The sequence below is a fragment of the Diadema antillarum genome, unplaced genomic scaffold (assembly GCF_040938485.1).
Source record: "Diadema antillarum isolate AM-2024a unplaced genomic scaffold, OU_Dant_1.0 scf00000022, whole genome shotgun sequence".
NCBI lineage: Eukaryota > Metazoa > Echinodermata > Echinoidea > Diadematoida > Diadematidae > Diadema > Diadema antillarum.
In genome coordinates this window covers 5,391,748-5,406,920 of record NW_027270911.1, presented here as the reverse complement: position 1 = coordinate 5,406,920, position 15,173 = coordinate 5,391,748, and the positions used below count along the sequence as shown (strand labels likewise).

General features: G+C 41.7%; 1 protein-coding gene across 1 annotated transcript in view; it reads left to right on the top strand.

Annotated features, from left to right (window-relative positions):
- LOC139731538 (leucine-rich repeat serine/threonine-protein kinase 1-like) overlaps positions 1-15,173 on the top strand; it is a 91,092-nt gene that overhangs the window by 67,494 nt on the left and 8,425 nt on the right. Inside the window, exons 7-18 of the mRNA XM_071642426.1 lie at positions 1,240-1,398; positions 1,919-2,085; positions 2,600-2,720; positions 5,211-5,369; positions 5,978-6,100; positions 6,500-6,758; positions 7,356-7,491; positions 7,910-8,004; positions 8,789-8,911; positions 10,026-10,222; positions 12,251-14,011; positions 14,524-14,979. Coding sequence (XP_071498527.1) covers positions 1,240-1,398; positions 1,919-2,085; positions 2,600-2,720; positions 5,211-5,369; positions 5,978-6,100; positions 6,500-6,758; positions 7,356-7,491; positions 7,910-8,004; positions 8,789-8,911; positions 10,026-10,222; positions 12,251-14,011; positions 14,524-14,979 — 3,756 coding nt within the window. The remainder of the gene's footprint in view (positions 1-1,239; positions 1,399-1,918; positions 2,086-2,599; positions 2,721-5,210; positions 5,370-5,977; positions 6,101-6,499; positions 6,759-7,355; positions 7,492-7,909; positions 8,005-8,788; positions 8,912-10,025; positions 10,223-12,250; positions 14,012-14,523; positions 14,980-15,173) is intronic.

Here is a 15,173-nt window from a genome sequence, read left to right as displayed (position 1 = left end):
CACCAAACTCTGAAAATCAGCAAAGGTGACTTAGAATGCATATTCTCATTATCTACTTTGGAAGTCATCCCATGCTACATTGTACTTCTATTTTGTGATGCAGGGTCACATATTTCACTTTTGCACTCACCAATCACTTTGGCTGCATGGCTTCAATGTCTCATAATTTTACTACAAGTTTTTAGGGTTTTTTGTGGCTCAAGAGCCTATCCAGCATTTAATTTTGATTTCATTTTCGCTTGCATCATGATTTCACATTCATTTATACACTGTAGAACTTTAGACTATCCAGATGATGATTAAATCAATTTTGTGTAAAAATGCAACCCACACTTATTTGTTCACTTTGTTGCAGTTTTTCATTCTGTAAACATTAACAATTTCACAGAGTGAACATTTCGGGAGATTTTGTGCTCATCCTGAACTATCACAAAAATAACAACAAACAATTTTTATAGACTTGCTGAAGTTTATACATAATACATTTCATAACTGTTGATTTCAACACCATAACAGCATGCATCATAAAAAGTGAATAGTTTCATATTCAAAACATATTTGGACTTTGAAATCCGGACATTATTCAGCTGACATTGTTGTACTTTCATTTTCGTTCAAGTATCTTATCTCCATATTTTTTTCCTGTAAGATCACCTGATTTTGCTGTTTTCTGAGGTTTCATGTTTGGGAATGTATCAGGGTAACATGCAGGAGGGTCACACATTTTTATTTATTTTTTGTCTAAGTGTTAATTTTGTCAGGTAAAGGAAACCAGGAAATATTTGTCTGCATTACATCCTGGCAATATACACTATAGTTGGTGTAGCAGCATAGAAGGAAAGCAGTACATTATTGCTCTTTCATTTTTTCTTTTCTTTGGCATTATGTGCTTCATTATAAACAATCATACATTGTAAATGCTGTTCAGCCGTATTTGCAAATGAAAAGAACTGAGAAAAATAAGTAAATTGGTCATTGCGTATTAACATGTTCATGCATTATTGTTTTGTTGGGAAAGTGTGTGGATGTGAATGTAACATTAAGCTAGTTTCTAGTTAGCTTCTAGTTTTATATAACTGTACTTTTCTGAGAGAAAGTGAATCATATGTAATATGTTTATTGAAGAGGTATAACTTAATGATTACAATGTGTACAATATGTGTTAGTTGTGTTTTTATGTCTCGTCTGAAGTGCAGTTATTTTTTTTTTAATGTCAATTATGTTTTTCTGCTAATCAAGATACCAGTGGATGCCTGGAAGCTGTACACCAATACCTCAGTAACAGACACAGAGGGCACCCTACTCTTCCCCAGTCTCAACGTCCTGATGCTGTCTAACAACCGGCTGAGTGAGATCACAGCCGACATCCAGTACATGACCAAACTCAGCAGCTTCAAGGTCAGTCAGAAGAACTTTGCATGAACGGCACCAAAAGAAAATGAATAGATAGATAAATAAGTGGAAGAAAATATGTCATCAGGATGCAAAACTTGCTATATAGTCACTGTGTTGATTCTGATGAAAAAGGATCGAGCATTGGCACTTTTCATAGTTTTTTGTTTTTTTTCCCCCTACCCCGAAGCATTAATTTTTGTCCCTTTTCTTTGTTGGGCAGTGACCGGCATCTGCAAGGGCGCCCTCTATAACACAGTTAAAAATTGAGCAGTGGTTATTGTGATTAACAACCATTGCTTGTGATGGTGATTTGGCTTTTACCTCCTTTATCACATCCATGCATTGACATCAAAATGTAATTGCTGTTCTCAAAGGAATAATTTCAAAGGAGTCTCACATGATTCAAGAAAAGAAGGGCCTATTTCTATAGCAAAATTGAGTGTAAAAACATGAGAAGTAAAAGTTGTTTTAAGTTCATTAACTTTCAAAGCTGTATTCATTACGTATCTTGCGATTATCGCAGGTCGACGGTAATACGCACATCACCAACTTGCCCCCAGAGATGGGCCGACTCAAGTGCCTCTATGACTTCAATGCAGATGGCTGCTTACTCGTGGAGCCACTGGGCTCGATGGTCAAGACGTCACTGGTCAAGGATGTTCTTGGCTACCTGCGGTCAATCCTTGATGAGTTAGTGACATTTATATCTACTTCTATACTATATTTATTCTCCTGTCTATACATTGTACATGTTGTAATCCTACATTAAATGAAATGATTTTGTGTTTTACATGCTATGTGCCATGATATATCATATCAATGAATAAATTATGATAGATTAGTAGATAGAGAAAGAGAGATAGAAGTGATGCTAATGGACTAGTTCCAGCCACATTCCTTTGTTTCATTTGAACTAATTTTAATTTGATGCTGCAGTTGCTGTTGATATGTATTTTGTTGTGAGTCGCTGATTATAATCATTTGGACTCATCTGTGTGTTACGTTAACCCGTTGATGACAGACTGATTTTGCTACAATACGCATTTCCCATCTAGACACCTGCCGGAGTATACTCATGACTCGCCCTCAACAGGTTAACTTACTTATTTTGTCTTTCTTGTGTATTTTTTTTTCTCTCTATCTTTCTTTCAATCTTTCTTTCTTTTTTATTTTTTTTTTTCATTTTCTTCTTTCTTCATCACAGTGCCAAGCCTTACACCAGGATGAAGCTCATGTTTGTGGGGAAGGCTGGCATCGGCAAGACCACATTGTTGAATGAGTTAAGGCGAGATGGGATGGGGGCATATCTCGCCCAATCTCTTGGGGTAAGACAGTTCTATAACATTGAATATCATGCTTGATATTCATCACATTGGGATTTTCAACTGTTTTCTTCCTCTCTGTCATCTTCTTTGATCGTTTTTAAGAAATAAAAGAGTAAAATGCGATCAAAAGTCCATACTATTTCATAGATTTGTGGTAATGGTTCTTTCTGTATGTCCCTATTCTCTAAATATTGTCTGGAGAAATTAATGGCTTACTCATAGTTATAATCCTATACTATAATACTCGAAGTTGTTGTTGTTGTCGCGGCCTTATGTATTTCCTGTTTTATTTCGGCGTTGCTGGTTTCTCTATCTCCTCCCGAGCCGTCGGCTCCGGGCAGTTGCGACCGGTGCCGTCGGCCGCAGGAGAGTATCCTACATCGAATGGCGTGGGTTTCGTCCCCTCTCCGCCTCCGTGTCGACGTCGAGGACGAAAAAGAAAAATTAATTAGCTACATGCATAATGCATTTTTGTGCGTGACGAAAGAGCCGAGCGTTTCAATATTCACGGAACCTGCGTTGGCCTCCTGCTTTCTCGATCTTCCATCTTTTAGCTTGCAGAGACACTGGGGGATACTAAAGATGATGGTGCAGCGAAATCTCTGACATCTTCCGGCGGACGCGCACACACACACACAATGTACCTCGCAGAACTCTATACACACTCTACACTGTGTGTATATAGTTCTGTGATGTACCTTTGCCTCCGCCTGTTACGTGTACTGAATGTATTGACGATGGTTACACGAATCTGTGTGTGCGTGATATGGACTACAAGGGCATTTACGTACAGTTCGCCATTATTGGCGTCCCCAAATGAAAACAACGAACGTTGGTTATGTAATTGTATTTTGCACAACTGCAGAATACTATATGCAGCTCAGGTACGTCATTTAGTTTGCTCGCCGTTTGCTCTCAAGTCCGGTGTCATTGTACGCAGACTGTTTAGGACGCGGCTAAATATATTTGCCGATCGTACCCTTACATATCAGATTGCACGCGCAGCTGTGTCCATTCGTTTACTGCAGAGCTGCTGTAATCATACATATTCATAAGATGAGCGGACGTAGAGGAAAACCTCGCTTTGCCGACCGCCTATTTTTAAAATTGCAAGTGGAAATAGAATGTGTGGTTCTATGGTCTATCAAACCAAGTTTTGGTGACAAAAAAAAGAGGGAGCAAATGAAGACGAATGCAGTGATGTATATATTCTTCTTTCTTCCATAACATGGGAAAAATATTAAAGAAAAAAATACAAGGTCGTGAGAACCTACTCCCACGGGTGCCTATTAAACCTGATGACTATGATCTCCCCCTCCCCAAATAATAACAATGATAATAATAATAATAATAATAATAATAATAATAATAATGATAAGGATAATGATAATAATGATATAATAATAACAATAATAGGAGCAATAATTGTGGGCCTAATATTAATTATGATAATGTACAATCTGAAGCAGATGTAGTTCTATATTAATATGATATATCAAGCCAAGTTTTGGTGATTAAAAACAACAAGGAGGGAGCAAAATTATGAAGACGAAAATATCTTATTTTTCTCTCATAACGTGGGGAAAAGAAACATGAAAAAAAAAAAACACAAAACAAACCGAGGCCTTGAGACCAGCCGTGGATTCCCGCGGGTGCCCGCGTGGATGCAAGAGCAGGGGGTAATCAAAGTCATAGTGTTAATATCTTCCCGTTTCGACGGGAACAACCTGTGGGCAGAACTTTCGGGGAATCTCATTTGCGTTTTTGGTAATTTTTCCCTGAATGTTTTTGTTTTTTGCCCTGCGGAGGTGGAAATGTGTGTGTGCGTGAGGGGGGGGGAGGGGTGAGGCGCAACAAGACAACTGTTGGACTTCAACGGGTGCAAATAACCCCTCGAAACTCAAGTTCTATAATAAAAGCAAGTAGTGGCGGGAATGATCCCTACCAATTAATGGACCGGATCGCCTGGCATATACTACAAAAATGTATTATAAAATTTCTGGGAAGGGTGGTCATTTAGAAGACAGCACAATTAACGAAAGAATGAGAAGACTCTTCTTTTTATTTCTTCAATAAAAATGTGCAAAATCGTATTATGAGAAAAAAAATAAAACCCCTCAGACCCGTGGATTTCCACGGGTGCTGCTAGTGATAATTAATAGTGCTTATATAGCGCATAACACAGAGTGCATATGTCCCTATGCACTAAAGAAATGGAAAGACTATACAAAGACATACAGTTCCAATTACTGTACGAGCTGAAATTTTCGCATACAGATATTTTCGCGAATTGCTACTTACGTGGTTGCAAGGATCTAACTGTACTTAGTTATTCATGCGTTGTTATTTTCGCGGTTCACAGGCGATTCGCGAAATTCGCGAAAATAAAACCACCGCGAAAATTTCAGCTCGTACAGTACATTCTTTTCTAATCGTGATGGAATGATTTGTCTCATTTTGATAGTGATTTTTCGAATCTTGTGTCTGCAGACTTTTGCAGAGCGGCAAGGCAACATCCACATCGGGGGCAAGACCCTGAAGGGTACGCACCTGTCCACGGTCGGGGTGGATGTCTGTGAGTGGACATACGGCAAGAGGAAGGGCAAGCACGGCAAGGTCACTTTCAGCACGTGGGACTTTGGTGGACAGGTAGGCTTTGATAGGACAAGGCTGACCGTCATGTAGTAGCCATTATCTTGCCTTTGGCCCCCTTGTTATGCAATTCAAAATGATATGATACAATCTCTGGTTAGTATGCTCTTTCCATATGGCTCAGGGTGTGTACAAAATTATAGAAATGGAAAATTTATAAACACAATGCAGAAAATTAATGAAAAGATTTTTAAAGCAAGCTTCAAGCTTTCATTTGGACATCCTACAGTAGGTTCATGTTCTTCCACAAACAGATGAAAAAGAACAAGAAAAGCAAACCTGCATGTATGTGAATGCATCATCAAGTAAAGTACCTAGAGTGCAGAAGACAGAAGGAGGCAGACTTAATCAGAAGAAGAAGAAGACAATCTTATTAGATTAATATCCATTTCCAATGATGTTGACTTATAGCACATACCAGCATATGTTAATTATTGCCTTTTATCACATGATAAAAAAGGAAATAGCTTACTGAATGGTGTGTGTGTGAGTGTGTGTGTGTGTGCACATTTACTTTATCGTGCAGTGATACCACAGTGAAAATTTGATCATTTTTGCCAAAAGAAAGTACTTTCTATTTTTATCTCTTCTTTGTTTGTTTTCAGCAAGAGTTCTACGCCACACACCAGTACTTTCTAACCAAGCGATCCCTCTACCTGGTCGTCTTCAAGATCACCGATGGGTCAAAGGTCATCAATGAGCTGCAGCAGTGGCTTGTGAACATCCAGGTGGGTGTTTTGTCCGCAAGATTGGCCATCCTGTCCTCAAGGGTCTTAATCATGTTCTAAGAGAATTTATAACTCTCAATGGTAGATTTCACTGTGTAGATATTCTTTGGAAAAAGAAGGAGGTGAATAACATCATCCTGTAACATCATCCTATGACTCAACTCTTTTAACCCATTGAGGACAGTTTTATTTTGCACCAACATGCATTTCCCATAGATACCTGCCCGAGTATATTAGGGACTAGTCTCCAAGGAGTTAGTTGTGACAAAATAGAACAATGGATCCCTAAGATGAGTGTCTACAATATCAGTCAATGTATGAAAGTTATCACATGTGTCACTGTAGAAGGAATAGTACAAGGTCTTGGATTGGATGTATATTTTTCCTTCTGTCCAACAGGCGAGGGCGCCAAACTCTCCAGTCATTATTGTCGGCACCCATTATGACATCATCATGCGGGACAAGCGCTTCTCCAAGGAGTACTGGCCAGACCTGAAGCGCACCATCTTCGACCGCTTCATCAACATCGCCCACCCGCAGGACGCAGGGCTCCCCCACGTGATTGCCTGCGTGGAGGTCAGCTGCGCGGCGGGCTCCAAGTCATACAACGTCAACACGCTGCGAGATCTTGTCTATGACACCGCTTACACACTCACAGGTGAATCTGCAGTATTTTCAATGAAATCACTGAATTGCCTGCAAAGTCCAAGATGTGTAGCCTGTGAAAGAAAATCCCTGTTGGCTGCATGCATTGCTTCTTATTTTAGCAACACCCAGCTTCATCTTTAAGCTTAAAATCCTCAGTAGCTTAGAAGAGAAAAGGATCTCATTTTTTATAAGAGTAGATTTTGCCTACTCCATCTTTGTATCTCAAATCAATGCTCGCGATGTAAGTTTCTCTGTAAGATAAGATATATGTCATTGTTTTGATTTTATCCAAACCAGTATCCAGCAGTGCATATCTGCTTTAACCTGTTGAAGACAAGTCCCGAGTACTAGAAGTATACTTGAGCAGGCATCTATGGGAAATGCTTGTTGTAGCAATATCAGCCCATCCTCAATGGGTTAACTTATGATATCAATACACATTGAACCATCCATGAATAGTAGAAGCCTCTGTATACACCTGTGACCAAAAAAGAATGGAGAAAACAAAAATTGCAGAATCTGTCAAACACGCAGCCATACGCACCCGATTTCATTCAGGATCTAATGGGCAACCATGACTATCTCTGTGTCGTCCCAAACAATCCAGAGGGTCGAGAGAGGGAGCCCTTGCTGATGCAGCGCGTGCCGACGTCCTACCTGGCCCTGGAGAAGGCGGTGATGCAGATTGCGAGGGACATGAGAGTGGCGAAGCGGGAACCCGTGCTGCATGCCACGGAGTACAAGTGAGTCAGACAATTGAAGACGGCATCACAAAATTAGCACACATGTGACAGTTGCACGCGAAGATTGTATAAATATCTATTCTGGAATATGACGCGGGCTAGTGCTTTTTATACAAAGGGATATATGTACATATCTGTCTGTCAAACAGTGCAGACATTAAACTGACATTTCTGTGATCGTAAGAGAAGCGACATCATTTTAATTGCTGGAGGTATAGTTGCTAGTAAGTTTGGATGTAGGGCCTATAACTAAATGTTGATCAAAAAGCATCATTAATGGCAAGTTATTAAAACAAATTAATGCCTGGGTACATAAAATGCAAAAGGATTTAGTGATACAATTGCATGGAAGCATCTTTCTAAGGAGGAGATGACACATCTCAACTAGTCTCACCCCATCATTTTTTTTTTCTGGTAGAGCCGAGGTGATGCGGATGATGGTGGAGCAGTCCCAAATCTCTTTCCACGACAAGGAGGAGTTGTTACAGGCAACCAGGTTCCTGCACAATAATGGTGAGCAAGGCGTCGGAGCGAAGAAATGCTGGGGAGAATCTACATGCTTTGTACCATGACTATGTAGAAGATACTTAGTTTCAGTTTTTGTCCAATCAGCAATTTGTAATGCATCATACTCGTTCCAATTGTTATCTATCAGTGCCGATAGTTACCTGGAATATTCAAGCGGAAATGTGTAAATTATTAGTAATTATGATAATTTCTACAGAAATTTCTACTTGCTTGTAGCTTTCAGTAAATATCGATTTCTAAGAAATTCCTCCTAGGTATGTCCATTCATGTAAGTTGAAGTGAGAATTTCTCGAGAGATTATGTATCTGCCTCTCGTATTTGCATTGTCAGATTTCTCGCGCTATGGAGCAGCAGTGTGTGTATTTTCACTAGGACTACCGGTATCAGCATTTACCTGCTCTTATTGTCAGATATGAACCCTAACCCTCGATGATTTCATTACATACTTTTCTTCTTTGATAGTATGCGGAATCCTAATGCTACAGTGATCACTGAATTTGTAGTCACACAGTGGACTCCCATCTTAACGAAGTCCTCAGGACCAGCAGTTTTCTTTTGTTATAACTGAACAAATAAACAAGAAAAAAATAGAGCCAATAATTTTGTGACCTGGATTTTTACTTCGATGTAACCAGGATTTTGTTATAACTGTGTTCGTTATAACGGGAGTGCACTGTATTTGCAATGAACTTGGGAATGAACTAACGATTGTAAGACAGTTTTGGCTGGTAACTGTATTTTTATGTTGTGTTATCTCTCGTCATGCCAGGCATCTTGCTACACTACGAAGACTCCATGCTGAACGATTACTTCTTTCTAGACCCCCAGTGGCTGTGTGACACACTGGCCAAGGTGGTCACGATCCCTGAAATCAATCCAGATGTCAAGAAAGGTATGATTAAGAAGCCTCCTCTGCTAGATCTGCAGAGATCCCAACTCTTCCGCTTTTGACAGGAGATCTCCTGCCAAAAGCCCATTTTTTCAAAATCTCCCGCTTGAGATTTAATTTCTCCTGCCGTGGCTCTGTGTCTCCCGCTTGAAATGATCTCTTACTTTGAAAAATAAGCCCGGGATAACACGAGAGAGCATCTAGAACCCTAGAGCTTCCAGGGCCCTGGACCCCAGCTGCAAGAACTTTGCGCTTCACACTCGTGATGTGCGCTTAGAGTCTCCAGTTTGCTAGGGGTTTCAGGTGGGAGAATCTCCAGGTCAGAAGGTGCTTGGGGTTAGAATCTTTGGATCTGCAAATCAGCTTTTGAAGAGTTTGAACATACAATGGGTTAAGTGTCATTGTTCCAAAAAAAAAAATTGATGTACAAGTCCATCAGATGAAGCAACTTAAAACCTTTCCTGTAATGCCACACTTGTCAAATAATAAGGAATTTTCTTAAAGTTATAATTAAAGATATCCCATATTTCCCATAATTTTCTTTGTTTTATTAGCAAATTTAATTGCAAATATCTCACCTTAACGAGAATGGAGTGAACTCATTTTGCAATCAGAGTCTTCACTTGTTTCTCCACTTCATTTAATGGCATAATTATGTCAGCATGCCAATTTCAATATTTCTTACATTCTGCTAAGTCAGTTTTGTGTCAGTGTATCTTAAAGTCATAGATTCTTAGTATTTGTATCTGGTGGCAAGCTGTCTTTAAGAAGAAAACAAGCAAACAAACAAGAAACAACTATTTGAAATAATCACCTCCAACAAGGAAGGAGGTTATGTTTTTGTTTGTTTGTTTGTTTGTTTGTTTGTTTGTTTGTGTGTGTGCAAAATAACTAAAAAGTTGTGAACAAAGTTGGTTGAAACTTGCAGGAAAAGTTGATAATGACACAAGGAACAGATGATTAAAGTTTGGTAGTGATCCAACAGGAAGGCTTCTTTAGTGGGAAATTGGGTGATTTTCAGCATGCATGTATGGATGGAAATGAGCTGCTTGGCAAGAGGTCTGTGCTCTCAGAGTGCTTTTCTAGTTTTACATTTGTTCCTCCCTTGTTGATGAAGGAGTGATGTTGGTCCGCGACCTCCACCGGAAGTTTGAGGACTCCAGCGTGAAGGAGTTCATCATCAGCCTGCTGAACAAGTTTGAGGTGGCGGTGACCTATGACTCCAAACACCTCCTGATCCCATCTCGCCTCCCCCAGGAGGGGTTGGATACCACCGTTATACCGGTCTTCAGGAGCCGCAGTGACTCCACCAGGGTGAGCAGACCTCTACAAGTTTGTGAACTTTGGTTCTGCTCTTGATTACACTTTGATACTCTTGTCTGGTGTCTTTTCAGCCCACATTAAAGTACATAACGACAAAATATCAGGCTGCCCATGAATACATCAATATTTTCATTAAATTCAACTTTTTACATCTATGGTATAATGTTGCATTTCTTTATCTGAAAAAAAGTTTTGGAGTTTCATGAGCTTTGTTGCACTTGTTGACCATACAGTATGACACTGATGCAAGGTTAATGTTACCGTGGTTAGGTTATTTATGACTGGTCATAATAGTCGGGTACCTAAGGGGGGGGTCACCGTGTATCCCCCCCAGGACTCCTCGAAACTTACATTTTCACTATCCTCATGACATACCAAAACATAATCAAGATGTTAACAGGAACGAAAAGTGGCTGTTCTAGGTGAAATTTAATGTATTCTATCGTTTTTCATAATTTCTTATGTATTTCTTTGTTTTTCAACTTTTTCAACTTTTGTTTTTTCTTTGTTTTTCTATTGGAAATTGTCACTGACCACTTTTCTACCATAATTAGCACAAAACTAATCAACGAAAGTGATTAATTGTAAAAATAATCAGGTTTTAATGACCTTCACGACAGAGCACCTGTTTTCCATAGGAAATGTACACAAAATCACAAAATTGTGCCCGTTTTGGGGGGGACATTCCGTTACAATAATGGGCGTGACTTCGCAAAAGTATACGCGGATGTTGCAAATTTGGTCTCAAAAGTTGTGCGAGACTTGAACAAACAAAGTCAAGAAGCCTCGCGACAGATTTATAGCGCGAAACTTTGAGGGGGGGGGCGGATCCCCCCCCCCCCCGTCCTTAAAGGGTTAATGTTGCATTCACGAAAAAAAAAATCAATTTTCACATAATCTCATTTTTAAGGTGGTATGCTTTACTAAGTATTTATCCATATCTTTCTTTTTGATAAACCGACAGTCACTTAACTTCGTGGGTGCGTTTGACATAAATGTATTTCTTCTGTTTCCACGACAACAGGGTGTGCTACATATGTACACTTGTATGTATATGCTTACATGTAGGGCCTACATAGTAGGGTACCTAAGGGGGGGGGGGGTGTCACTGTGCACCCCCCAGGACTCCTCGAAACTTACTTGAATTTGTTTTGTTCAAGTCTCACGCAACTTTCGAGACCAAATTTGCAACTTCCCCGCATACTTGTGCGAAGTCACGCCCATTTTTGTCGCGGAATGTCGTCCCAAAACGGGCACAATTTTGTGCTTTTGTGTACATTTCCTTTGGAAAACAGGTGCTCTGTCATGAAAGTCATGAAAACCTGATTATATTTACAATTGATCACTTTCATTGATTAGTTTTGTGCTAATTATGGTAGAAAAGTGGTCAGTGACAATTTCTGATAGAAAAACAAAGAAAAAGCAAAAGTTGAAAAAGTTGAAAAACAAAGAAATACATAAGAAATTATGAAAAACAATAGAATACATTAAATTTCACCTAGAACAGCCACTTTTCGTTCCTGTTAACATCTTGATTATGTTTTGGTATGTCATGAGGATCCTGAAAATGTAAGTTTCGAGGAGTCCTGGGGGGATGCACGGTGACCCCCCCCCCCCCCCCCCTTTAGGTACCCGACTATAAGATTCTCTAAGGTGATATTAAACTTTTGCATATAAAGGATTTGCAAATTTTGGAAGCCCCCACTATGGGTGTATGTTAAAGATTTTGCATTTTTCATTTCTAGCAATAGTACTTGTTCAAAATATGTCAGAATAAGAAGCATTCTATGCGATACATGAGGTTATGGATCAAAACGGCTGCCTTAAAATCCATGAAAGAAGCACACTTATGTCAGTATTTCGATGAAAATTTCACTTTCATCAAATCCCAGACATGTAATCAGTGTGAGATATGATTACAGAACTAGATCAAATATTCTTTGTATAAGCCTGTGTAGACTGAATAGCTGAGAAGACCCCAATGCAGGTATTCTTGGATGCTTGCTTCTCTAAAAACAGGTGTACAAGAAGACTGGTCCAAGGAGCCCGTCTCCCAATCAGATATCCCCCAGCCAGAGTTCCCCCACCGAGAGATGGAACAGGAAGGCTGTCCGAGGCCACAGCCCTTCCCCGTCACGGATGCATCGAGAAGAATCCCAAGGAAGGGAGCCATCTCCTTGTGCAGTTGGCGAGGCTCCAGAAAGAGGGCCAGGGTCCATGTCCATCCCGGTCCCAACCAGGAAGAACCTGCAGGTGAAGGCCCGCATGGCCAACTGTGCATCATCACCTCCCTGCGAGTTCTTCAAGGACGGCCTCTCCCCGACAATGGGGTTGGACGTCGTGGACACTTCCTTTCAGACCACTTTTGACTTCATGAAGAAGGCATCCATACCAAAGTGTCCCAGTATGGGAGATGTTGCCATGGCGGCAAGGGATCGAAAGCTGGACAGAGCAGACATTGCCCTTGTATCCATGCAGGCTGTAGATGATAAGGTGCCCGGACCCTTCGACAGCTTCAAGTTCACCCCTGTGGAGAACCTCAAGACAGCCATCCGGAGGCTGTACATCCTACAGTACATTCCCAGTGGATTCTGGTCCCACCTCATCAGCAGGTTCCTGTCCGACCAGATGATCCCGGACATCATCAACTCCGTCTATGTACTTTCTTCAGACGTGCGTGAGTTCTTCGGAGACAGCATCCTGACCGAGTTTGCCAACGAGTTTCAGTGGGTGTGCTGGCAGACTGGCATCGAACTGAAATTCATGACGGTGACTGTGTTTCATGTAAAGGCAATTGTCCGCGAGAAGCTTTTGAGTTCTGTGTTTGAAAGAGAGAGGAGACCTGAGTGTGTTAAAGTGCTGAGTTTGACGGATGACCCTGACAGTTGTACAAGGGAAGTGTCTCTGTCGAGGAGTGGCCAGCTGGAAATCCTCATTCCAAACCAGTCGTTGGAAGTGACTCACAAGCCAGACATGGCTGGGAGCTCTTGCTCTGATTCTGTGAAGATCACAACGTCGTTAGAAATTGTGTCACGCTTGCTGTCAACAATCATAGATCTGATTGACACCCTCATCGAGAACTTCTACCCCAATCTCTGTGAGCCACTGGGTACAACCTTTGAAGGGGAGCTGTTCATCACGAGGGTGGTACCTTGTCATCGCTGCTGGCGGGACTACAACAAGCCCAGTCTAGACGAAGTGGATGTCTCCGAGTGGGAGTTTGTCCATACAGCCGACGCAGAGGCAGCAGTGCGCGCAGGCACAGACTCACCTCTCCTCTGGTCCTCTATCAGTTCAGCTGAGGCACAGATGTTCCAAACCAACACCGGTGAGCGCAGCAAGCTCTGCTGCGGACTCTCGTGTTCCTATCCACGTCTTTCAGATGAAATCCCTGGGTCAGTGACTTTCAAGCATTTCATTCCGAGGCGGCGTGCACTGGCGCTCCAGCGCAAAGATCGGATCGCGGCCACGATCGCACGGCTCTCTGCCGACGGTGACCTCACACTCCAGACGGACATTGACTGCGAGCGAGAACTGCCCCAGGCAGACACCTGCAGTGAGCTGGGAGTGGAGCCTGACGCTGGTAGTGCAATAGCACCGTTCGAGACGGGCCTTGACAACACCATGGTGAGCTCCATGCACAAGAGCACAGACATGCCCTACGGCATCTGTGTCTACGGCTTCCTGTTCGAGGAGCTGGTCCTACAATCCATGAGGAATGAGTTTGTGGAGTGCCCAAACCATGGGAATGTCGCTATCTCTGCCATCTCTCCAGATGTGGTAAGTCTCCATTGTGTTAACAATCAAGGGACAGCTGAATTGATGTTTAACTCTTTTAATGGCAAGTCCTTATAGTTTATCTGTTGAGAATGTGAACTATGACAGCATTAACCTATCTTCTCTGGGGTAAAATAGCAGATTTCTGCTCTGTATAGAGAAATCTCTCTTTCTGCTCTCTCTAGAGAAATCTATATCAATGGAATATTTTTCTAGGTGTAATTCAGAGAAGATGATTTCACAATACTCTACTGTGACAATGCAGTTTTGTTTTGAAGTTTATAGAATTCATGCTCATTCATTTGCTGATTTATGTACAACATCACAAGGAATTTCAATTTTTGTCCTTGAAAGGCCTAGTTTGCTTGAAAGAACTTCAATTTATCAATTTCCCTTGATTCTTTGTACAGAAGATATCAATAAGTGGCTTGATGATTGTAGTTTAGACTTTAGATGCAATATGCTGATATATCCTGAAAGAAACTCACAGTCATGTAAATTCCCCACATGTGCAGATGTATGCTGATCTTGGCCACTCAATGTTGACGGAGAGGTCAGCCTTGGACATTCAGCGCCTCCTTGGAAGCGGAACCTTTGGTCTGGTCTTCCAGGGAGTCATGACCAGGAATTCAGAGCCGAAGCGACCCGTCGCAGTCAAGATGCTGCAACCTTACCCGCCCGGCCAGGGCGCCGGCAACACCGACCGGCGCCGCTACGAGATCGACAACACCAAGTGGCACCGCGACCCGCTGCGGTTCTCCTGCGAGGCGTACCGCACCGCGCGTAAGGAGCTGTCCATCATCAACAACCTGGACCATCCACACATAGTCCCCTTCCTGGGATTCTGCCGGCACCCCATGTGCCTCATCCTGGAGTTGGCACCGCAGGGCGCCCTCGACACCAAGCTGGAGAACTTCAAGAGGGTCGGGGCCAGGCTGTCACCCCAGACGTTGCAGCAGCTTGTCGTCCAGGTTTGTCAGATCAGTCTGTTCTTGGCAGAGATTCATTGTTGATGTCTTTGTTCTCAGTCAGCTGGGCCTTTACATGTCACATTTTCTTATTTTGGAGTCTGTAAACACTTTATGTGGCCAAGCACTCGGCCTAACTTGCCATGTTTTTTCTTCAGCATTCAGTAGTTCATCCAAACCTGACCTAGCTGTTCAGT